Source organism: Meriones unguiculatus, chromosome 11, assembly GCF_030254825.1.
Source record: "Meriones unguiculatus strain TT.TT164.6M chromosome 11, Bangor_MerUng_6.1, whole genome shotgun sequence".
Lineage (NCBI taxonomy): Eukaryota > Metazoa > Chordata > Mammalia > Rodentia > Muridae > Meriones > Meriones unguiculatus.
The window spans coordinates 86890959-86917093 of NC_083359.1; the positions used below are offsets into that span (position 1 = coordinate 86890959).

General features: G+C 35.6%; 1 protein-coding gene across 8 annotated transcripts in view; it reads right to left on the reverse strand.

Moving 5' to 3' along the window:
- Pou2f1 (POU class 2 homeobox 1) overlaps positions 1 to 26135 on the reverse strand; it is a 142491-nt gene that overhangs the window by 65575 nt on the left and 50781 nt on the right. For 3 of the 8 annotated variants that reach the window (XM_060364614.1, XM_060364607.1, XM_060364606.1), the window contains exon 2: positions 6886 to 6951. In XM_060364614.1, the coding sequence (XP_060220597.1) occupies positions 6886 to 6951 (66 nt within the window). Of the gene's footprint in view, positions 1 to 6885; positions 6952 to 10163; positions 10203 to 16586; positions 16688 to 22419; positions 22496 to 26135 lie in introns of all 8 variants that reach the window. The other 5 variants (XM_060364608.1, XM_060364611.1, XM_060364610.1 and 2 more) reach the window with 5 other exon arrangements.

Sequence of the window (26135 nt, forward strand, 5' to 3'; positions counted from 1 at the left end):
TCCTGGTCTTTTGGGATCATATTCTTTATGTTAGAGAAAATGATGTCTGGTTATCTTTTGTGTTTATGTATAGTAATTTCCTCTGAGCTGACATATTTCTTCCTCAGGGAAGCATGTCAGGACTCAGGTAGTAAACATCCTAGAAGCTTGAAGAAGTCCCTGATACTGAGCCTGATGCAGTTGGCCTATCTCTCCCCGAGTTTATATAAGCAGTAAAGACTGCCAAGAGACACTACAAGCTGAACTACCTGGAAGATACCTTCTCCAACCTGTCCAGCTGCCTGTAAACTAACTGTTAAGAGAAAACTCCAGACTTCAGTTTTCATGAGTCTCACTTATGCTAGAGTAGGCTTTAGTGATGCAGCTGTCTGAGTCACTTCTGCTCCAGTAAGTAACCTTTCACCTATATTTCTGTAATTACCCGCAAACTCACTGGCTCACTAAGTTAGACGTGGTGTTATCTTTGCTTTGGTCGGTTGTTTGCTCCCTACCTGGGGCGAGTATATCTTTTTTCCTATCTTCCTAGGGATAGGGTTAGTAGCCACCAGCTATATCACTAATAAATAGTACAAAATGAAGAAATCACTGGTTGTGAGGACTTCTTACAACAAAAACTTTTGGGGTGATATTTCTTAAATGTACACTGGCTTATATAATTAAACCACGTTGGCTTTTTTGCTAGGGAGACTTTGATATTGTCATAGGGGAAGTCATTTGAATAAAAAGCATTAGTGAAAAAAGGAAAAAAAAAAAAAAAGAGAGGATACAGGGCTGGTGAGATGGCCCAGTGAGTAAAAGCACTTGGTCTACAACTGTGAGGACCTAAGTTTGAATCCCTAGCCATCAAGTAAACCCCAGCATGGAGGGTAGAGGCAGGAAGGTGAGGAGAGTTTGCTGGCCAGCCAATCTAGTCAAGATAACAAGCTTGAGAAACCTTTCTCATTGCAACAAGGGGGAAAGCAACAGGAAACCTAGCATCCTGCTCTGACCTTTACATGCACATGTATGAGAATCATGCCTGCATGCAGCAAGATAGAGGATCAATTCCAATGAAAAAGATAGTTAACTGACTACAAATTCAATGAACAAACACACCCAACCATCTTAAATATTCTAGTAAGCCAATGGTAATGATGACCAAATTAAAGTCTATGAAAATACAATTCTGTAAGCCTGATAATGACTAACTGGAGAAGGATCTGCAAAACATATAACATATCTTACCTTTTCTTTTTTTTTTTTTTTTAAAGGAATCACAGGTACTTGGTACAACTTTCACCTCATCTTAGCTTTTACTGTTTCTTCATGCTGAAGGTAAAGTGCCATTATATTTAAATGCAAAACCAGTCTTCAATGGGTAGCATGAACTCTACCTTACAACTGGAAACAAATTCTCATGAATCACATACTTCTTACTGAACAGTCTCAATGTTGACTGCTTATATTTTATATGTATTTTTATGTAAGATGAATTTGATATAAAAATCATTATTTTATCTACTTCAGTGATCCCCCTGGTTATAGTAGGTATCTAGAGAACAGGAAACAAAATGCAGTATTCCTTTCTTCTTCCCAACTTCATCTGTAAAGTTAATCTTTTATTCTATATACTTCTTTGTTGGTATAATATTCTTATGGAAAGTATACAATCTGTCCTTGTTCATTTAAATGCTGATTTCTCTACCCCATTACCTGGTTTCAATTCAGACATTGCATTGTGATGTTTATTCTAAGCATCGCCTGTCTCAAGTTTGTGTAAACATGCCACCATTTGTTCTCTGTAATTGTCAACTAAACAGTTGTCCAGTGCTGTGCAGCAGAGACAAAAGGGTGGGACCATCCTCATCTGGAAGGGAGGAGAAGGAATCGAGAAATCGGCAGGACAGGACTTGGAACCTGGAGGAAAGATGAACCAGACCTAAGATATGACTAAAAGCAAGTATAAGGTTGGAAATTCTGAATGGGAGGAAGCTATGCAGACTTGGAGGTCTAGGATGGAGTAAGCCCAACACTGTGCTCTGGTTAATTAAATAAATCCTCGTCTCTGTGTGGTGATTTGGGTATACAGCTGGTTTAGGAATAACCTCTGATTAACTAAAAGATAAACCAATATTAAATATTAATAGCCCACAACACTTATTTGTTCTCCCCTTGCTGTCATCATAGTTTTTCTGGTCTTTAATTTTCCGTGCATGTGTGTACATGCATGTTCCTATGCATGGGTGCGCTCTACATGAAGTTGAAATTGGGAATCAGACTTGATCACTCTTGCACCATATTCACTCAATCAGAATCAGCAATAAAATCCTCTCAATCCGACCCAGTGATAAAATGGATGTCTAGCATCACTAAGCAGCTTACACTCAGAACACTCCACCACTGTCTTCCAAGGCTGGAATTAGAGGTACACCCACCAACATTTATGTGCATTTTTTGGGATCCAAACTCTGGTTCCCAACGCGCCTGTTTTATTGTACACTTTCTCAATGGTGGTTCATTTAAACTGCCCAATACACACATTTAAAAATCATTAAAGAAATACTTAATCAACAGAGCAAACAGCTTAGGAATGGCAGAAAAAAAATCTTCATTGCACTTCAGACAGAATTTAAAAACTGCAGAAGTCAAATACCAAAGAAATAAAACTGACAATTAACAAATGGGCAGATAACTGAATAGACACTAAAAAAACAAAAACAAACAAACAAACAAAAAAAACAAACCAACAACAAAAAACAAACAAAAAAACCATAAATGGTCAATAACTATATTTAAAGTATTAATATCCTAGCCATAGGGGAAATGAAAATTTGAACTACTTTGAGATACAACCTCACTCCATTGAGAATGGCTATCATCAATAAATCTGACAAATGTTGGGAGAAGAAGTGGTAAGAAAGTGTTATTCACTGCTGAGAGATGCAAATTAGTATAGCCATTGTGGAAATCAGCTTGGAAATTTCTCAAATAATGAAAAATAGAACTATTACATGATCCTGTTATTTCACTCCTGGGCACATATCCAGAACTCCACACTCAATCATAGAGATATTTACAACTGCCATTGCTGCTTTATTCACTAGAGCAAGGAATTCAAATCAGTCTAGTTATCTGTCAACATATGACTAGTTAATAAAAATTTGATATGTAAGATGAAAAACTGTTCAGTTCTAAAGAAAAATGTAATAAAAAATTGCAGGAAAATTAACGGGACTCTAATCATGTAATATTAAACAAGGTCACACAATCTCAGAGAAAAGCATTATATTCTCCTATGTGAAATCTAGGCAGTATGTGCAAATAAATGTACATGTGGGTACAGTGTAACAGGTAGAAAAGAAAGGGCATCAGGGGATAAGGAAGGACTGAATGTAAGGAATGCATACAAGTTATGAAAAAACACCCAAAGCTAATTGCTTTTGTAGTTCTAACTCTGACGTGGACTTTTTGTTTTTTGTTTTTGGTAGTGTATACTGCATAAAAATATAAAATCCAATGCGAAGGAAGCTTTACAGCTTCTGTCCTGAATGGATAATCTTTTGAATCTAGTTTATTTTGGTGCATGGTGTTTATTTCTTTGTAACTTCATTCCAGGTGCTGAGACTAAAGGCATTCCAAACTACACCCTGCTTCAAAAATAACTAAAAAGGAAGGAAGGAAGGAAGGAAGGAAGGAAGGAAGGAAGGAAGGAAGGAAGGAAGGAAGGCCACTTAATGAAGCAATGTTGCTTCTCTATGCCTGCTCTTGGATCACCATAATCGATGCAGCACCACTTTTGCCTGGGCTCTTGGTGAGCTGCTAACCCTCTGAAGACTGGGAGTCTCACCTGTTTGTTCTGAATCTAATAATACCAATTATAACACTTTCTATAAAAAACAGGCAAACCTGAACAAGTCCAAACCACAGATTTCTGTGAACACATAAAGATTATTTGTCTAAAATGCATAGTCAGATTTCCCTGAACTTTACTTCTCATTACCCTTAAAGTCTTACAAATCAAAATTAGCACAACTGTGAGCATTTCAGGAAATAATGTCAACACAAAAGTTTACTAAATCTATAGTTTTAGACTTCGGTTTTATAAAATAATAAAGGTTAGTGTCTTTAAAATTTGGAATTTTTCACAAGCTACAAAAAAATCATAATTAAATTACTAAACAAATGAGAGCCTATGCGTTTATTGTATTTTAATATTAAAATCAAAACAAAGGCATCAAATGATCTAAATAAGCCATTATTTTCTTTATCATCATGGCAGAAATGCTGCCCACTGCATTTTTCTTTTTCTGAGGCAAGGTCTTGTTATACAGCCTAGACTGGCCTCAAAGTTTTCTTGCCTCAGTTTTCCAACTGCTGGTATTATAGGCTGACCTATCACATCCTATTAAAAAAAAAAACAAACTAATTTTATATCTAATACAAACATGATAATCTAATCTACAAAACAAAACTCAAATGTATGTCTATATTTCTAAAATAATTAAATAACCAACCAACCAACCAACTAACTAACTAACTAACACACAATAGCAGGGAGTGCCAAGAGTATAGCAGCAGACCCCTAACATTAAGAAGTTGATAAAACTGTTATTATTCAAAGTGAATGTAATGTTCCAAATATGGGAACAGCCTGTGTCTATGAAGGTACTGCACACTGCAGTAGATACACAGAAAGTGAGCTGCTTTGCCTCTCAGGGCAATAATCCGCTCATCTTTGATCTATAGCAGAGATCTTACAAAAAAACTTAATTTTCTCTTTGTAGAGAAAAAAAAGTATTAACTGGCATCGCTGGTGGTATGAAAGCAAAGAATTCTAGGAAAATGTATTATGGTCTTAAGTATCTGCCTGAAAGTGTGGCACACAACTTTTATCCCAGTACTCTTGAGACAGAGGCACCAGGATCTTTAGGAGTTTCAAGGCCAGCCTGCTTTTTTGTTTGTTTGTTTTAATTTATGTAAAGTGTTCCAGGACAACCAGGGCTACATAGTTGAGTCACTGTTTCTAAAAACAAACAAATAACAAAACATACACATGCAAAAAAACTACATATACTGATAATTCTCAGCTCTATGAAAAGGAGTCTGTTGCACATTCCATACTGTCACAAGACAAGAATTTAAACAATTTCAACAAATTCTCCAGTCAGAAATTCTCATAAAGTTCTTTTACATAACTTTAGGTTTAAACACATATGGTGTGTTGCTTAAATTTTCAATTTTATTTATTATAGCTCATGGAGAAAACCTTATATAGGGTGCTAATATAAGCTTGCCTTTATTCTCTCTCTGGTTTTATACTTCAACTCCCTCTTCCCTGATGTAGCTAACCTGTCATAAGAATTTAACTGAACAGGTAATATGCACAGCACTAAGGATTTTTTAAAAACACAACAAAGGTTATAATTAAGTATTGTGGGCACTCAATAAATGATAGTTACAGAAATTTGGTATTAAAAGTAAATATAGATTCTCAAGGGGCCTGAGAGTAGATAATTGAGCATACTGTAATCATTCTGAATTTATTTTTTTATCCCTTAGGGAAATTTGGAAGCTATTCTTTAGATGTGAGAGTTCTACCCACATTCCCCATGTCTCTTTGTGGGTTTGATTACCTAGTTATTCTCTGCAAACAAGTCCAACTCCTTTGGCAATGGCACTTCTATCAGCATAAGTCAGTGCTACAAGATAAAGAAGGGGCCAAACAGGGAACAGAAACAAGAAGGCTGGTTGGGAACAGGGACAGTATGCAGTGCTGGTCTTCCCGGTCTTGGGGAAGAGGTACCAAGGTAGTCTCTTTGGCTAGCCCTGAGAGAAGCAGGAACACAGTAAACATGACAGAGCTCAACAGGAAAGCCTCAGTCTCCCAAACAAAGAACAAGACTTCTGCTGAGTCAACCCAGTCCCCTCCTGTGAATACAAAGTTTCTGTCTATGATTAGGGGCAGTGGAAAACAAAGTTCCAAGAGAGACTGTCATTCTTAACCATCTCCCATAGCTAGACATTTTGAAATGATAGTCAGAGGCAATGCTTTCTCTAAGTGAAAAATCTAGTTTACTTTATAAACAATGACTTTCTATGGCTCCTTGCCCACAATTTCCTTAACATGGTTTAATATTTTAATTTTTGCCTCACCAGAAATTGGGGAAATCCTTGTGTCATATCTGTCAGATGACAGTTATATTTTTAAATGTCCTATGAGCTAACTGACTTACAAGGATGGGTGGAGTATATTTTTATAGGTTTAACTTTCTCTCAAAAACTTTCAATTTTTTCATTTATATGATACTTAGTTTTCTGCTGATAAAAGGTTTGGCCAAGTCTACATTTTTTTTATTAAAGTGAAATGACAGGACACATTAGCTGTGTCCTTACTGACACCATCGTAACTTCAGCATAATTTATACCCGATGCAGGGTAGACTGCACCTACTAAGATTATGCCTATAACCAAGAAACTTAACTTGATAGCTTCTGGCACGTACAATGCTTTAACGCTTCACATATAATTTTTTTCACTCAATATTTATGATGACCCATGAAATAACCCTACTGGACAAATTAAGCCTCAAAAGGAAATTCTCTAAAGTCACACAGTTATTAGGTGGCAAATCGATAATCCAGATCTAGGACTGTGTCCCAAATGACCATTCCCATAACTACTCTGTAGTTTCTGTGATGGAAGAAATCAGATAAATGAAGTGCTCCTCAGGAGTTAGGTAATATTAAACAAACAAAACCTAGTCCCTACAAAGTATTAAATCATATTCATAAGCAAATACATAAATCTCTATGAATTTTTGTCAAATATGTATCCAAGTTAATTATAAAATCTTATTTTAGTTCTATGAGAACTAATATAAAAAGGGATAAGAGACTGTTTTCTTACCTGTGCTGGCATCTCCACTCTCCATTGATGACTTATTGGCTTCTGACGGATTGTTCATTCTTGAGTCTGCAATAAGCCAAAGATAGAGAAGGTGTTTAAAAAAAAGCTACGAGTGAAGATGAAGGAGGCAAAACTATGGCAAAGGCAAAGATTAACTAATATTACAGTGGTTCATTTAAAAAAGCCCAAATGGCAGCTACATTACAAACTGAGTAAAGATTATCTAAAAGATATTCAGGAGCTCCTGAATCATAAAAGAACCCATAAATAAATTGTCTTTCTAAAAATTTTTAAAATTTTTAGAGAAAAATCTAAGTTGAAAAATATTATATTACAGCCTGATATGCTAAAAAATAAATTATTTACAACAGACAAATATAATATATGTTTAAAATAAACTGGGAAATAGGAAATATCTAAAAAAGTATGATTATTCCCAAATGGTTCTTTTTCTAAAAGCAAAGATATTAACTAAAACAAATTCATAGTTAATAATAATCTAACAGATGAAAAAAAATTGTTGGCAAGGCCCAGTGGCACTGGCCTGTAATCCCAGCACTCAGGTAGGCAGAGGCAGGCAGATCACTATGAGTTCATGGCCATCCTGGTCTACAGAGCAAGTTCAGGATAGCCAAAGCTACACAAACTCTGTCCTGTCTCAAAAAACCAAATCAAACCAAACCAAACCAAACCAAACCAAACCAAACCAAACCAAACCAAACCAAACCAAACACACCAAACCACATGATCTTATCATTTAACTCCCTTAAACCAAATCAGAGTCAACATGGTGGGATGCCAAACACAGGCCTCCATTAAAAACCAGCCCAACAAATTTCACCAGAAGGCATAACAAAAATCTCTCCAGTTCTAAGAGTCACACCCACTTAGAAATGAATCAGCTAATTTAGGGTTACTTCTTTTTTTAGAGTATTCGATTGTAGTTTCCATAGTAAAATGTTGTCAACTGCTAACAGCAATTGCAGAAAATATGGAGGAAAGAAGACAAGAACAACTGTGCCCTACTCCTTCCAAAGGTGAGCAGGACAGACAGAGCAGACTCAGAGTATCTGTCATGAAAATAAGCTTATTTCAAGTATGTTCTACATTTCCCCCCTTGTTAAGAAGCATTAACTAAGAACAAATCAAACTACATTATACTGACTTTTAAAAAACATCTGCAGGAAATGTTTAATTAGGAAGTCAAACAGTCATTATACGTTCCAACCATGTTGCCCACAGTTGCATTATCTACATGTAGAAGAACTGAGGAAAAACATAAGGAGCCTTTCTTCCATATTTTATAACCTAGAAACTGGACAGTATGCTTTCTAAACACTGGGCAGTATCTTTTCTAATAAATTTTTATAAGTGATACATGTCTTATCAGCCTAGGCAGTTCTAAGGTATCTCTGGCTTGTTCAAAGTGTTCAAACTTGCATGTTTGTGGTTATAAATGAGGTTGTTTTACAACTTCCTCCCCCACTATCCAGAAAAATTTAAATACCACCTGAAAGCACACTAAGGTTTAAAAGAACCAGGTGTACAACTCAGTAAAAATTAGCTTTCTATATGGCTTAATCAAAATTTTACAAAAGTTAATAAGTATCATTAATTATCATTATATACATGCTCAATGGTTCCTTTATAAAAGATTTATTTTAAAGCAAAGTAGAAAAAAAATAAATCAGTAAACATGTATAAAGACTTAACAATTCTCTGAAGGACAGACACCACAGTAACCAAAAAGTCTAAGTCAAAACAAGCTTGGCCTTGCATAATTCATATCCTAATTTCCCTACTTAAAATTTTGAAAATTATGTCACATGTATTTTATATGACTTTTCTATGGACCTTTTATTGAACTGTCAAGACCTCCAAAGGCGTTTTACAAAATTACTTCAAACACAAAACAGAATAAATAAAATTCTGAAACAATGATGGGAAGTCTGTTTCAATGATACTTAAGAGTCAATCCTAAGTAGCAGATATAATTTCTGACATTTACAAATAAATGGTAAAAATAGTTAAAAAGACATTTTTCTTTCTTTTTTTTTAGTTTTAAACTTGGTAAGTGCAAAAGAGAAAATATAAGTAAATTATTCATAATATTTACTTTTTATTAGTAAGAGAAATTAACAGAAGCCAATGTCACTTAGCTAATCACAAGTCTAATTTGCTGACTATAAATAACTACTACTGCACTGAATTTCTAACTGACATAGATTTGTTGTTTGTGTCATGTGCATCCTTGAGATAGTAGTTTAGACTCTGATGGATAAATATTACTGCTAACTTGAGTTTGGCCATATTTTCTGTAAAGAGTTCAGTTATCTCGGCCCTATAAATTTACTTTATCATTCATTAATAACTGTTTTACTTTCAAGAATGAAAAAATGACACACAGGAAATAAAATCATTTGCTAAAGTTTCAAGCTTAAGATAAGATATCCAATTCTTATAGTTTATATCAGATGACTTTCCTAAAAAGGAAAGTCATTCTTCATGTAAACAGAAAAAACTCCTCACAAAATATGATCACCATGAGAAATCATCTCTCTAAACCAAAGCACTTCAATCCATCGCAAGTCACCCAAAATGCCTCATTTATTCAAGTACAACCTCTCCCCTTTCTGTTCTGCAGGGAACATACTACAGCAGGCTTTCCACTATACTTAAAACTGCAATTTCCTAAAAAAGCAGCTGGTTTTAAGAAATCAAAGTGACTAATCAGAGAAAAAATTTGAAAATGGTCGGTAACTTCTAAACTCTGGAAACTGGTCAACAGTACAGTTATTACTGTGCTTTCCCTCCATAGTAACAGTAACGGTATTCCTCACTATGACACCACCTTAATTTTTTAATTTAGCATTTTTGGTTTTGTATGAGGCGATCTTATTAGACAGTCAAACAATTTCATTAGCATAGATATTATTTTGATACAGTATATATTTTGTTTCTGATTCAAAATGTGCTATACTCTACATACTACTTTCTATAAACATTTTCCAAAAGCAAAAATGTCCTCCACGCAAGCTAAATTCAAATACATTATTTGCTGAAAAAGACTCCCTGAACCAAAAGAGCTAGTCCTAGGGAGAGAGCCCCACAGCAAACTCCAGCATGCTCTTGCCTTGCAAATGCTTTCCTCCTTCTCTGCTTAAGCCCTCCCCTCCCCCATACTGGTTGCATATGTGATTGAGCATTTATGCATAGTCAATTCCACACATGCTATTTCCATATTAAAGCTGTAAGAAAAGTACTGTGCTGGTACCCACCTAGAACACAGTCACTGCAGTCCAGCATTGCTGCAAAATCTTCAGGAGGTGCAGACAGTCCAAAGCAAGAAGGAACAGGTAGCGTTTGGGGTGGGGGAGAGAAGGTACTACTATTTCTAACAAATCTGTACTAGGTTCTTAAGAGAACAAGGGTGGGAGGAGTGGAAAGTGGATTAACAAGAGAAGGAAAATACAACTTGAGTTACACCATAGCAATCTTCAACTGAATAAGGAAACTTCAGTTGCTCAGAGGAGTTTTCGTCTCTTCTACCAGCGAGGACTGACATTGTCAAGGCAACTGAAGCATGAAAAGTTCCCCTTTTTGTAATAAAATAGAAACAAAGATTGCAGCTGGCAGTTTCCATAATGAAGCTTAATCAGTATGCGTGTGATTAGGGCCTTATGCAAATCTCTCCTCGTTAGCACAGCAGCCAGCACTTTGAAGTCCAGGAACAATTCATTTACAGAATACACTGAAAGCACTCCCTGCATAATTTAAATGAATACATAAATATTTATCAGCTCATTTGCATATTAATTGGCAGTGCATGAAGGGAAAAATTATCTCCTGAGTGCCAGCATAATAATTAGGAGGATAAAATGAGATTTCTTCCAATAGCCTGGCATCTTGGACCTAACTTGAGATAGTACCAGGGGAGAAGGGAGGGACAGAAGACAGAGTTCTGTTAAAATGCCACTGAAATGACATGAACAAATTAGAAACAACTCTACAGACTTAAGCACCTTTAATCTTATTCCTGCTGGCAACAATGACTTCAGTAATAAGAGGATTTGCAAAAGGCTTTCTACACAATCCAAATAATCCCAAGGAAACAATTAGCAAGGTAGGAGCAGAACACAGGCTTGTCAAGATGGTGCTAGTGTACTGATAGGGAATTTTCCAGTTATTAACACACACTGTAAGGAGAAAGTCCTACTTAAAACACGACAACAGCATGAATGCAGAAGCAGGGGAGAGCGCATGAAGCATCTTTGAGAGCAGATATTCATTATATATGAGTCTCTTTATACTACCAAACTAACAGAGTAGATTAGCTGGCTGCTGCCCATGATGCAACAGCCCATCAAAATCAAACTCAAGAGGAGGATAGTTTGTTCTTTAGAGCATGCATCATCCCCAAAAGGGCCTTGTAGCTGTAGAGTAGGTATTTTCAAGCAATACCACTTAATGGACCTCTGTGTGAGAGAGAGAGAATTTCTGTGCATAACCTTACTAAACATGGTCATTAAAGTTTAAAATTAAGTTAACAACCTTTCAGATATCATTTTAAAGAATCCAGATTTATACAAGCATTGTTAAATTCTTAGGAACAAAGAAATTGAAGGACAGAAAACTAAAGTACTTTTTACTCAATGGCATAGTAGTAATTTGGAGTCAGGATTTCAAACCAGATTTTGCTGGCATCAAGATCCAAGTTCTTTCAACCTACACATTAAGGATGAGGGAAGGAGGGAGAGGGAGAAGGGGAAAGACACTAAATCAGAAGAGTAAAATGGCTTGTTTCATTACTGAGGAAGGAGACCAATAATTGGTAGCAAAGACAGTGTATTTAAAATTAAGTGCATACAAATAAAAGAAGAGTTGTTTTTGTTTTTCGAAGACAGGGTTTCCCTGGGTAGCCTTGGCTGTCCTGGACTCGCTTCGTAGACTAGGCTGGCCTCTAACAGTGATCTGCCTGCCTCTGCTTCCCGGAGTGCTGAGATTATAGGAGTGTGCCACTGTGCACTACTCAAAAGTAGTTTTGTTTTTTTTTTAATTAATTTATGGTTCTTAAGGGTACCCTTCCATTAATAACCTATTTTTACTTGCACTTATCTTCAAGCATACTAGATGTCTGATTTTTAATGTTATAAAACAAAGATGTGAGTAATAAATAAACATAGAATGTGTGTAATAAACAGGATGTTTCAGTCAGTATTTATCCAGTGTTATATCACAGAAGTCACTGCAGCTTTGGTTCCGAACGTACAATGTGAACATTTTGAACTGCACATGCTGTCATACTACCCAGTGTCATCCAACGCTGCTTTAGACACCTCAGTTTAGACTGAAGATCACTGTTATAAAGTACAGTATGATAACTGTACTTACAAAGTTTTCTGCTCTTATAAAAACACATGGGACTTAGTATTTTCCTATCATTATTGGTACATAAGTGTTAAACTACACCATCTTTGGGGCTGGAGAGCTGGCTCATACTGCTCTAGCAAAGGTGTCAGGTTCAGGTCTCAAAACCTACATCAGGAGGCTCATGATATTCTGTAAATCCAATTCCAGAGGCTCAGATGCCCTCTTCTGGCCTTCTCAGGCACCTGTATACACATGGCGTATATAAATTTATGGAAGCACATACACATTAAAAAAAAAATCTGTATCTTTGAATTGTATTGAGAATGTTTGGTTTTAAGAACGGCTGTGTGAATTGAGTGAATTTTGGCTTGGTATTAGGACATCGTTTCCAACACTGAACCTAACCTACTTCTGCCACTTCACATGCTGTGAAAGTGATGACTGTCAAAATAAAAATATGATCAACCCTGAAAACGTTGAAAAGGCACTATATTTTGCAGTAGCAATTATTCAGCCAAGACTTCTATATAAAATAAATAAGCAGGCCCATCTTATTAGTATGCAAATTAATATTGCTCTCTAATTTAACATGGTAAAATCCATCTATATGAAGAAAATATTTTAACATAACATTGCGATTTATTATCAGTAAATATTTGATTTATACATCTATCTTATGCGCATTGTTGCCTAAAACTTTCTGAATCATAACAGATCAACAGTAGAAAGTCTTAGAAGTTCTAACTAGGAGCAAAAACAGGAATAAGAGACCATATGTGCCAGAAGAATAGGAAGTCATCTGATAACCAGTACATCTTTAAAAGCACCAACTTTCCAGAGTAATAATCCATACCACTTTGTATTCAAATAGCAAGAATATGGTATGAGATGCTAACTCCAGTTGAATTTTTAAGGTACAATGTGTCGGATTGGACGAGCTCTGCTTGGTGGGAAAAGATGAGAAATGAACCTAAACCTATTTCTGCCATTTCACATAATGTACCTATTTTGAAGTCTTTGGCTAGAATACACTTGGTATTAACTAAAATGTTTCATTCCCTCTTCTGCATTCACAAAAATTCTGTTTTCCCCTAATACTTCTGCAATTTGCCTTAAAAAAGACATTTTTCTTTGCCAATTTGATCTTTTTTTTTTTCTATTCAAGCAAGTAATAACTAGAGTTATAGACAAGCAATCACTGTTTGCTCTACCTAGGCAGTGTGAGTACCATCTGCCTTAAGGCCAAGACAGTCCCAGGTTGCCTTTGTAGACAAGGAAGGCTGTAGCTAACCAGGCTGGACCTTATTCTCTGCTACTACAAATGTCACGTTGGCAGGTGACTGAGCTACAATGGAAAGGACAATAAAAAGCAGAAAGGCCTTTTGGTCACTCTTGAAGGAGGCACTCTGAAAGCTCTAGAGAACAGGCTTAAATACTCTTAAGAATGTTCACACTTCTACAAGTAGACAGGGGCATAAAATGAGAGGCATCATCCGTCCCTTATATTTCCCAACCATAGACAAAGGTCAAATAACTTCTATCACAGAGTTAAACGTGCACACTATTTGGTCCTCTGAAATATCAACAAAGAACTCGAGTTTAAAATTAAACCAAAAAAGAACACCTTTTAAAAATCTGTAAGTCCAGCATGAATTAATTCAATCAAACCTCCTTCTCTGAACACCTGGGTTAGGACTTGATTAGTGGTCTATAGATGCCTTTAGAGAAGAGGCCAATAAATGCTTCAAAAATAACAATTCTTTTTTAGATGAGCTGGACTGGAGATATGAAATGGAGGAACGGGGTTTATGGAAAGGACAGGAAATAATATTATATGGTGGCATAAAATGGAGCTAAAAAAAGTCAACCTTCAAATTATACATTTCACAATTATGCCTGTGGTGGTTTGAATGAGAATGAGTTCCTGTTTAAACTTAATCCCCTTTTAGTGGAGCAGCTCAGGGAGGTTTAGGTGGTGGTGCTGTTGATGTTTGAATGTGAAAAGTATCCCATAAGATTATGTGTTTGAACTCTCTGTCCCCAGATGGTGGCACTATTTGGAAAGACTGTGACATTTAGGAGGTGGAGCTTTGCTAGAGGTGTGTCACTGGGGGAGGATTTAAGGTTTTATAGCCAAGCTCTACATCCTGCTTCCTGACTGCTGGGCAACCTCAAGCTTCTGCTGTCATGCCTGCCTTTCCATGGATGGACCGTCCTCTCCTGACCCCAAGGGTACTGTAATCACAGAAACAGTAAAGAAACTAATACAATGCCTAATATTTGTTCCCTTTTTCCCCTTTAAAAAAAAAAAAAAAAAAAAAGAGAATTTTCATGATTCAAAATTATGTTCAGCATAACTGCAAAGTAACTTCATGCTTAAGAGGAAGTTTTAGGCTAGTCTTAAGTGTCATCAGAAAAGAAATTAAAAGCATTAAAAACCAAATTCTAATTTATGTTGTAAATAATGTTTGTCTGTGTGAGCGAACTAAGGTTATGTTGTGCTCACTTATGGGCAACTGTTCACAATCTAGGGAAATAATAGTAGAAAGCTTCCACCGACATAAAACCAACATTTTTTTTTTTTTCAAATTAAAAATAATAACAGAAGAGTTGAATGAAACAAAGTAGAGCCAATCTGGCCAGTTTATTTTAACACTGCCAAAAAATAATGATCTCTCTTTCTGCCTCTCTTCCATAATTCGGGCCAAGAACAAGGCAGGCATCTGAACTTACAGAAGAGGAAAGTAGCAACCAGGAAATTGGGTTACATAAGGAAGGTTAATCTAATAAATAAACTGTGCTAGGTTTATCACTGCTGAAAAAGAGAACTTAAATCCTGAAAACAAAGAAATGAAACAAAATAAACTCTTAAAAAAACTGAATTAGAATTAGAATCTACAGAGATGGCTCAATGGTTAAGAAGAATTGCTGATCTTGAGTAAGACCCACGTTCAATTCTCAGCACTCACACAGCCGCTCACAACCACCAATATATAACTCCAGTTTCTGGGGATCCATTGCCTTCTTCTGGCCTTCATAGCACCAGACTCACACGTGGTATACACACATAATGCAGGCAAAAACACTCACACACAAAAAATAAGTCTTAAAAAACATAGACATAAAAACAAGATTAACTTTAATACTCTCTGTCTCTCTTTTCCAGGCACTTGGAACAACAATGAAAACATGACAGCAGAGTAGTTTTTTGTTGTTACTATCATCTAAAAAGAATACAGGGTGCCAAACAAACTAGTTGAAATGTTTTTAACTTCAAGAAAAACTCTGAGGTGGAGCTCGATGGCCAAGTGCTTGCCTAACACAAAGGCCTATACTGGGAAGAAAAGAAAGAATGTGAGAAAGAGAGATGCCAATGTAAAAGATTCATCACCAAATTCTGCATAATTTGGACAAACGAGTAAAAATGACAATGAATGAGGGGTTGGAGAGATGGCTTGGTAGTTAAGAACACTGGCTACTCTTCTAGGGGACCCAGTCCGTTCCCAGAACACACACGATGGGTCACAACCATCCATAACCCAAGGGAACCCAACACTGTCCTCTGACTTCGCAGGACAGAACATGCTCATGGTACACAGGCATACATGCAGGCAAAATACTCATATTCATAAACTAAAGCAACAATAATGACTGAAATATATTATTGAGAAGTACTTCACGAATACTGCCACACACTGGTGTTTTTATGCTAGTATAGCTTTGCTTTTCCAAACTCTCAAAAATGCTTAATCACAGAAAATATGTTTATTAACACTGTAAAAGCAGAAATCTAGAATTATGAAGTACAGAGATAACTTACTGTCAGAATGCACTTACAAACATTTATGCAGTATTCTGATGGGCAAAAAAGTAAAAATAAAAAAAAATCATAAAAAAATAATATTCTGATCTGTAGTCTGTTTTACTTCTCTACTACTTAGCTGAATTTCTTTAACCAAGTTACAGTATTTTAGTCATTAGATTTATTTTATAGATTAGTCACAAAGTGCTTCTATTAAGGATTAATACTACTGCTTTATTGTTATAAGTGATATTAGATATAGATATATATCTATTGGATATATTAGATGATATTCTAAATGCTAAAGCTTAACTTGACTACATTTCTATTGCTTGCTAGCTCATAGGCATCCTAAATATAATTCCATCACATCAATAAATCTTAATCAGACTTCAGAGTTAAAATGAAAAGGTATGTATTTGATAAGTCATTTTAATAGACAATTCATAAAATAAAAGGCAATCACCACAACACCTGGGTTTATCAGTGGATACTAAATTAATAGTTTTACTTAGCAGAAAATATTTACCAGGTATAGAAAGACTGCATTCTTTCTTTGAACTGATTCAATGAAAACTGAGAGTAGTTTGGTAATTAAAAAGGCAGGAAAGATCTTCTTACTTTTCCAGTCTAAGAATACAAAAAGAGAAAAAGCACAACTGAGTAAGCTGTATAAAATCACTAACATTTTAAGAGGATAAAAAAATCACATCCAACAGGAAACTCTAGACCAGTCAGCAGGGCATACTTAGATCTCTTAGGTAGGCATCTCTCTTATGCCTATTTCTTCCTTAACAAAACAAGTTTTACAATCAGACCTTACTGAAGGAACATGCAAGTTAAAAAGAAAGTCCTTGGAACATGAATTTTGAGGTATTGTACTTTCATAAAGGTGGGAAAAAAAAACCTGCCTAAAGATTTTCTTTACTGGGTGCATTCTCCTAACAAAATTTCAATTTCAGCATTCACCTCCCCCCTAATTATAAGTATCAAACTGTATAGGAAATATGATACAGACAGGTCAACGCCAAGTTTTTCTTAGTTGTAAAATAGTCTAAGAAATACAAGATCCTATTTTGACTAGAAACTTCATCAGCAGAGAATGCCAACAACCTCAAATAGCAAAGATATTAGTACAGGCACTGACTTTCGTTTGCCATATAATTTTAATGTTAAGCTACTTTGCAATTAGTTCAACAAATTAGAATAACTGGTATAACGTTTACATAATCGAACCTAGTGTTCTCATCTATATAATTTGGAGGTCATATTCCTACATCCTGAAATTCTGAACAAGTTAGGTTTAATGGTACACACAAAAATCAAAAGTATGGTAACTAAATTCAGATTGCCAGTGCCCACATAAAAACCAACAAACAGACAAAAGAAGAAAACCAAAAAACCCAAAACACAAACAGGCACGGTAGCTTTGTTTGTGTCCTGGATGGGTAAGACAATTAATTCCTGGAACTCACTGGCCAGCAAACCAGACTAACAAATTATTGAGACTCTGCTTCAAAAAATGAGGGAGAACGTGATTGAGGAGGATACCCGACATCATCCTCTGGCCTCCATAGGCACACATGTGCACTTACACACATAAGCATGCACTTGTATATACACTACAGACACACACAAATTTTTATTTTAGAAAAAAATTTAAAGTCAAATATGTAACTAGTTCAAACTTCTTTATTTTGTAGCTTAGGATGTTCAGTCAAAAATATTACAATACATCTCATTAAGTAAGCTACAGTACAAGAGAATCAATTTGACTGAATTTATAGTTGCCTAGGAAACACATGTACCTCTGAGCATATCTGTGAAGGTACTTTCAGGCTGGTTTAAAGAGAAGACCCACTGTGAATGTGGGTGGCATCATCTCATGGACTGGTATCATGGACTGAATAGAAGGAAAAAGGAAGAAAGCAAAGTAGCATTCCCCCACCCCTGACTTTGGACATAGTGTGATGCATGACCTCACACTGTGGCCATCGTTAGAGCTTGTTTCACGGTTCATCATCACCATGATGATCTCAAACTGTGAACTAAAACACATCTTTCTTTGCTAAAGTTGCTTCTATCAGGTATTTTGTTACAGCAATAAGAAAAACAAGAAATCGTTTCCAGAGTTTTCTCCTGTAGTGTTCTCCTAGTCGGGCATAATAAGAATGCCCTAAGTGTGGCTGGAAATGCATGAAAGTAATTAAGTAGTTTTCGGTTTTTTGTTTTTTTTTTTAAATCCAAAACTTAATTGGAATTTCAATCATTTGTTGAGAATGGAATGCAAATGTGTTAAACTCTTTTAGGGTGTTTGGGATGTTTAATGCTGAAAAAGAGATATCAACTTAAAATTCTCCTATAAGTCTGTATAGTGGCAAAAACTTACTAAAATATTATTAGAGTACAAATGAAGAGAAATTTGATTTTTTCTCTTGAAAATTTCTGATACGTAGTACTTTCTCTATGTAAAATGAGAACACTTAAATTTTAAAAAGCATAAACCAGATACAATCTACACAAAAAAATAAAGAACTTATATAAAAGAATAGCAAAACATTGGCACACGTGAATGCACAGAACAAACATGAGCTTCAACACATTCACTGCAAGCCTCAAGAGTGAGAAAACGTACCCACCCTGAAGGCTACAAACTGACAAGCTCTTTCTGCCTGTCCATTGGCACACGAAGAGACCTTTTATTCTTTTCAAAATTTTCTCAACTTAAATTGGATGCAAATAAGCCAGGTGTGGTCCTTACAACTGAAACACTGCTGGTCCCTGCTGAGTTTCCATAGCAACAGACACAGCTGGTAATGCTAAAGCGGTTGTACTGACCTCAGACTGGTTTAAAAAGTTTCAGTTGTTCAAATAACAATTGTGGTATCTTAGTAAAGAATAAATATAAAATTATTTTTAAAACTCTATCCTTGCTTGAAATATCAAGTAAAATAAAGTATTAATTTCTACTAATCCAAAACTGACTTCCACTCTAACAGCAGGGGCTAGTGTGTCTATTAAAAGTTAAAAGAAGCCAATCATCAAATTTAGGATAAATGCTTTGACAAAAGAAGCTAAAAATAAAGAAAAGAAAATTTTAAGTGACTATTTATGGGGAGGTGGTCTTCCTTAATGAAATAAACAGCATCCAGAAAGACTAATAAAGTTTTTACTTAAACAGTGTGCATCATTTTCTTAATATGCTCTGGCTGCTCTTTGGCCTTATTAAAATGTTTGCATTCAGGGAGGAAGTAGCTGGGCCAGCACTATCATCAGCATCATCTGCAAACTTACAAATGTAAATTCTTGGGCACTACACCAGATCTACTAAACTAGAAACTCTAAGGGTAAAGGTTCTAGAAATTTGTCTCAACAAATTCTCTAGACGATATTGATATAAAGAACAAACATTACTGAATTACAATGTCAAACTTTAGAGGAGACATATATGTGACATAAATGCAGGAATTCATTCTACTCCCTGGAAACTGAGTGACCGTAATAGAATAAAATGTAAAGAACTCACTAGCCTCCTAAAATGAGTCTGTTGGCTAGTATCCTTCTTGTCTAAAGAATATGCAGAATATCAGTGGTTGGGCATGCCTATTTCCTACACTTGCAAAATCACCAAGAGAAAACCAAGAGTCTATGATTATTCAAGGAAAGGAGTCTTTAGAACAGAGGATACTCCACTTCACTGTCATTCATAACTCGTTTCCAACCATCTAGGTCTTCACACATAGGGCAGAAAGTTCAACCATTTATACTTTTAACATCCTTCACTACTGAATTCTTTAAAAATATAAAAGTATGCACATTTCTTTAGTATCTACCCTATTAAGATACTGTCTTGATGTACTACAATTTCTTTATATATTTCCAATGGCAGCACTTCAAAGAACAGCTAGGCTAGTAGCATTAAAGTGATCACAGATATACTGAAATAGTTAACTGAGAAAAGCCTCTAGGTAACTCAAATACATCAGATGCTGTTAAAAATGATGAACTCAACCAAGCTGTGCTGGCTAGTTTTAGATCAACCTGACACACGCTTATAGTCATCTGAAAGGAGGTAACCTCAACTGAGAAAATGCTGCCATAACACTCAGCTGAAGATAATTTTCTTAATTACTGATTGATGGGGGAGGGCCTGTGCCACTGTGGCTAGTTTCATCCCTGGGCTGGTGGTCATGGGTTCTATAAAGAAGCAGACGTCAGCAAGTCATGATGAACAAGCCAGTAAGCAGCAAGCCTTCTGCATCAGTTCCTACCTCCAGGCTCCTGCCCTGTTGAGTTCCTGTCCTGAGACTTCCTTCAATGATGGACTATGATGTTGAAGGGTAAACCCCTTTTCTCCCCAATTTGCTTTTGGTCGTGGTGTTTAATCACAGTAACTTACTTAACTAAGACACCAATCAAGTCATTTTGTGAAACTCATTATTAAAAAATAAATTGCTAAATGCTTTCAGTACAATCCTACAAAAAGTACTTGTAAAATTAATTGGGGGCTAGAGATGTATGTGGCTCAATAGTAGAGTACTTACCTAGTGTGCACAATCCTCGGTTTCAACCCCAGCATAACAGAAAAATAAACTACTCAAGTAAATCTAAAGACTGGTCACAATTTATGAGCAAAGCAAACAAAACAAATCAGAAAGACAAAAACAGTCAAAGGAAGCATTTCTTTCTTTATTACCAGGATTATCTGGGATCTGTTTCTAAGTAACATGATGAAAATTTACTTAGGTCACATATGTATGCATACTTTCTGTTTGAAGGAGGATGCCCCTGGGGATGGAACCTAGGGTCTCATACAACACTAGGTAAGTGGTCTGCCACTGAGCTACACATACATACACTAGCCCGGAACAGGTGAATTTACATACAACTCAGAAGACAAGAGAAAGAAAGAAAAAAAAATACACTCGTTTCCTCTCTTTTGCTTGCCATATTGTTTTGTAAAATTGAGATAGTTGTACCTCAGGTATATCTTATTCAAGAAATGTTTTTACCTAAGGAATCGATTCAACTCTGATTTCTACATTTTAATGTAGAAATTGTCACATTTACTCCAGTCTTGTTGGAAAAGAACTGCAGAAGAATGAACCCTACCTAGGTCATCATTATCTTACTATAGCAGTAAAGAATCTATGGGAATAGATTCATAGACTCTTTCCTTCCTCTGTTTTTAAGTGCCAATGCTCTTCAGTCTAACAGCCTCACAGCTCAGCCATTTGGCCTTGAGTATGCGTCAACGGTCTTTACTCGGTATGCTATCTCCAAAAGCCTCTATTTTTGTTTCTGAAAAAGATTTATTAGACATAAAGTATTAGACTTCATTATGGTATGTTTTCTTACAAAATGTGTTTTTGTTTCTCTTCCCCACCTCTTCTCTCTCATCTGTTCCTCTTTTGTAGCCTCCACCCCCAGTAGCCTCCTTCCCACTTGCTTTCAAAGTCCTTGTGTCTTTTTTTCCCTATCTATTTTACTCAGCACTTTCTTACCTTGTGATCTCCTATCTAGTTTCACGGCTTATGCCCACTCTTACATAGCCTTATTTATATACATACAAACCTTCAAAGTTAGGAACTTCATATGAGAGAACACATGTGATGTTTGTCTGAGTCTGGTTACTTCATTTAATATACTACTTTCCAGATCTAACCATTTTTATGCAATTTCATTTTGCTTTATAGCTGAGGAGAATTCTAATCTATCTTTCTGTATCATATTTTCATTATCTACCTGGAGTATTTCTATTTACTGATTAAAAGATTTTTAGCTGAACTGCTCATTTTCTTAGTATTTTTGGTTGACATCCAGAATCTGACCAAATATTAATCAAATCAATATAATAAAAGAATAAAATCCTACGCAATCAGTTCTGTGACCTTGTTTTAAAGAAACTCCCTCAAAAGAACAAAGACTTAAGATGAAGCAGTCACGGTCCAAAAGCTTGTTTTAATAGAGAACTACAAGAAAGATTCAAAACAGAAGACTTAGACAAGGAAGGAAAATTTTGGTTTTAAGCTTAAAGACTTGTTACCATATGAAAGTCCTGCAATTAAAACGAAATGGATAAATACTGAAAAATCTTTCCAATAAATGGTTAGGTTGCTTAGAAATAATGCCAACCATCTATTTGGCCTCATTTTGTCATTTTACAAGAATTAAAAAAAAAATAGTTAGATAAACTTTCAAAATGCTGCCCTTACTCGAGTTTTTACCAGTAATCTTTCAGTATCATAAATCCTGTCAACCTGATGTCATTGCACATCAACTAAGCAAATTACCTACTTATGTTTGCTTTTAAACAAAATAAAAATGGTTAAAGCAGCCACAGCAGATGTTTTTGGAATTACCTTTTGTGGAGAAGGACAGCCCCAGAACATCTCTCCTATTTAGGCTCTTCTTCCTTCATATTCAAACTCAATCATTCTGCAATTACAACAAAAAATTCACAATGACCCTTAAGGGGATCCCTGGTCTCCCTTAGAGAGAGAGAGAGAGAGAGAGAGAGAGAGAGGAGCCTACAATGCAGTCACATTACACTACCTATAGTGACACCAAGGAACAGATTCAAGATGGTATTCAGAAAAATGGTCTGTTATAATTCCAGCTTTTCAAGTAATTGTCATGCTCCACAACAACATGGCGAGATTTCTACAGCTTCTCAGTGCTCCAAAGTAAATCTGATATAACAGTTGCCAATTTCTCTCAAAACAGAAACCAGGGGTAAAAATTCACTGAAAGAGTACACACATACTAGTATTTCAACAAGAAACAGAGAATGTTTTCATACATTTTAAAAGAATTCATTGTGTAGAAAACCTATAAATAATTAGTTATTCAATAAAATATAGTTTATTCTAAAGAGATTATGATGTTTAAATTGTATAACAAGGCTGGGGCTTTAGGTACTGTCTTTATATTATCTCTATATCGAAAACCCCGTGATTCTTTGGTATTATCTTTTGACTCCTTATGTAAAGACCTTGGTTTTTTTTCAACTCAAGTTAACAAATATTTAATACTTTTACAATACAGTGGCACCAATGTACAGATTAAGAAAGAACAGACCACATAACATAGCCAACATATGAAACACCCGGGACCAAGTGTTTTAATGTGTGGTTGAGTTCCCAGGGCCAAATGCAAAATAAAAATTAGGATAGTAGCTCACAATCCCTGAATTAGGAAAGGTAAGCATTTAAGTTGTGAAAAGCTTTTGTAGTTTTTATATCATTATAAAAAAAATCCTCATCACTCTGCCATCTGCATCCTCTCAGCACTTACAGCACCACGGGAAAGTACGCCGCCACACTCAGTCACACATGCTTAACGGCCTTTCATTCAGGTGAGACTAAGGAGCAAGGTGGCTCTGCCTACCCCAATCTGTCTCCTCCTCAGAAAGCCTTTCTCTATCTTTGAAATCCATCAATCCAATTAATCAGTCAAACAGCACCCAAACGACTTGCCTCACCTGATTTTGTTTTCTCTTAAAACTCATGATTTTAAAATTTGTACACTTGTTCAGTTTCTGGTTTTCACCACTAGGAGGAAAACTCCTATTAGTGTTATTTACTATAGGAATTTTACATGTGTGGCAGAACCTGAGAGAGGTTCAAAAATACTTGTGGATGAGTGAAAACATGATTCTGAGAAAGTCAACAAATGTTAAATCAACCAAGTTAAACGTAAGTCCACAATTAAAGGTTTTTATAAAAAAAAAAAAAAAAAAAAAAGAATATGAGCAGAGCATCCATTGTAGATTTTTAATAAAGTCAGCTAATAAAATCCCATATATTGTTTTCACAGAACATCTGGGGCTGAGCAGTTAAACAAGCAAACAAACAGAACACTCTAACAAGTCCTCCTTTTCTGAAGCCAAAGCTATAAAAGACACTGTGTACCTTCTGACTGTGATGCCCTTGGCCATGTGAAGAACATCAAGTTGGTTTTTGGCTTTGTTTTGTTTTTTTTGCTCCATTTTTTTATGTCTGTGTTTCTCCAAGATTAGCATATATTCTTGAAAACAATAAGCTTATAACTAACTTCTAATGAGTGCATCTGAAAACTGAGTATTCTCATTAGTAAATTCCACATTCAAATAGCAACAACACTGATAGTTAAGACTTTCATAATTAAAAAGCAAGATCAGTTAACATAACTTCATTAGATTCATTTAAAATTTTCTTATTCTAACTGAAAATCTGCTCAGCAGCCTGCAAGTAGACACATTTTTTAAAAGACATTCATTCATTTCAAATCCTATCAGAGACATTCCTAAAATGAACATAGTCTTGAGAGAAGGATAGGATTACAGCTTCTCTTGAAAAGTTCTTATTCTACTGTCTGCAATGGTTGACTATGGGTGCACACTATTTTGAGAAAGTTGATAACTTCTGTTGATATAAAATAAGTTGTATACAGTTTACTAATAGGTATCTATGTATTTCCAATTTTTTTGTTCACCTTTCTTGTACTTCAGTCTTTCTGAGTTCAAATTCCTTCTATCTTAAAACTGGCTCTTAACAGATCCTTTAGTATAGAATATGGTGACAATCAACTCAGTTAATATATCCAAACTTACCATTTCATCTTCAGAAATAGTTTCCACTATTTCTAGTGAATGCCTGTCCACACTCATGGCTGGTTCTCAGAGGATGTGCACTTAGGATGGTAATTGCTTGAGAACTATTTTCTCTAGAACTTCATTAATTAATTTTAAACCTTCTCATTCTGTTCCCTCTATCTCTTACCCTCTCTTTCATATTTAAATCCATAGCACTAGCACTAATCTGGTTAATTTCCCAAGATCTCCCATTAATTTCTTCAAAATTCCTTTTTCAAATGTACTATCCACCAAAATTTAAACTTTATTACCACTTTTTTTCCCATCTAGAAATTACTCTGCCAAATCTGCCTAGTCATTTTTGCAACTTGTTCTGTGCCCATGTTCCAATCCTCCCCCTTTTTTTTAAACAAATTTTTCCTTTTTTTAAAAAAGATTTATTTATTATTTATACAACATTCTGCCTGCACACGAGATCTTACTATAGATGGTTACGAGCCACCATGTGGTTGCTGGGAATTGAACTCAGGACCTTTGGAAGAACAGTCAGTGTTCTTAACCTCTGAGCCATCTCTCCAGCCCCCAATCCCCCTTTTAAAATATTTTTAAGTTAATTTAAATAGAAAATTACATACTTATAATAACCTGAAGTCCATGGGAAAAGAAGTCTACTTCGATTGCTGATGGTATTTGCTATAATTTTCTGATGCAAATTTGATCAAATCACAGTTACATTTTTAATAATTCATTTGATGGATATAGAAAGTCACACTGCAGAAAGCTTCCATTTGGTTACTCCTATACATTCCTTACCCAGTCCCATGGGCACAGATCCACATTCATGACTTCCTGTAACAGCCCAGCTCCTCTCCTTGTCACACCTGGTTTCTGTTACCAGAAACTCTGTAAATACTCATATTTTTCTATCTCACCCTTCAAGATCTAGCTCCACTGCCAGATTTTACAGAAACCTACCCTGAACAACCATATTCAACTTTGATGAAAACCTATCATAATGTTTTGTCAAAAGAAGAAACTGAACAGCAACTGCGGTATACACACTTGCCAAGGGTACTAAAGGAGAAAATAATATCCTTTTCAGGGGGGTGAGGCTTAAACTGTGATATCCTCTCCTTACTCTAAGTTTTTGTGACACGACGGCTTTTATTAAGATCATCCTACATCCTAAAGCTGGACGATGGTGACCCACACCTTTAATCCCAGCACTTGGGAGGCAGCTAAAGAACACTGCCATCTGGTTTTTAATATGATAAACATTTATTGAACATTGGGAGTACCAGACACCATGCCAGAGAGGCTTCAACATTATCCTTTTAATACTAACAAAACCCTATAAAGAAGTCGCTAATTGTTTTACAGATGAGAAAAAGGGCATTCTGGAAGATTATTCTGTCACTAGTGTAGAGCATCTTCCTTATAATAAAGATAAAGCCACTATTTCTTATACCAACATCATAGCTGCCAGATTATTTTAAATAGCTT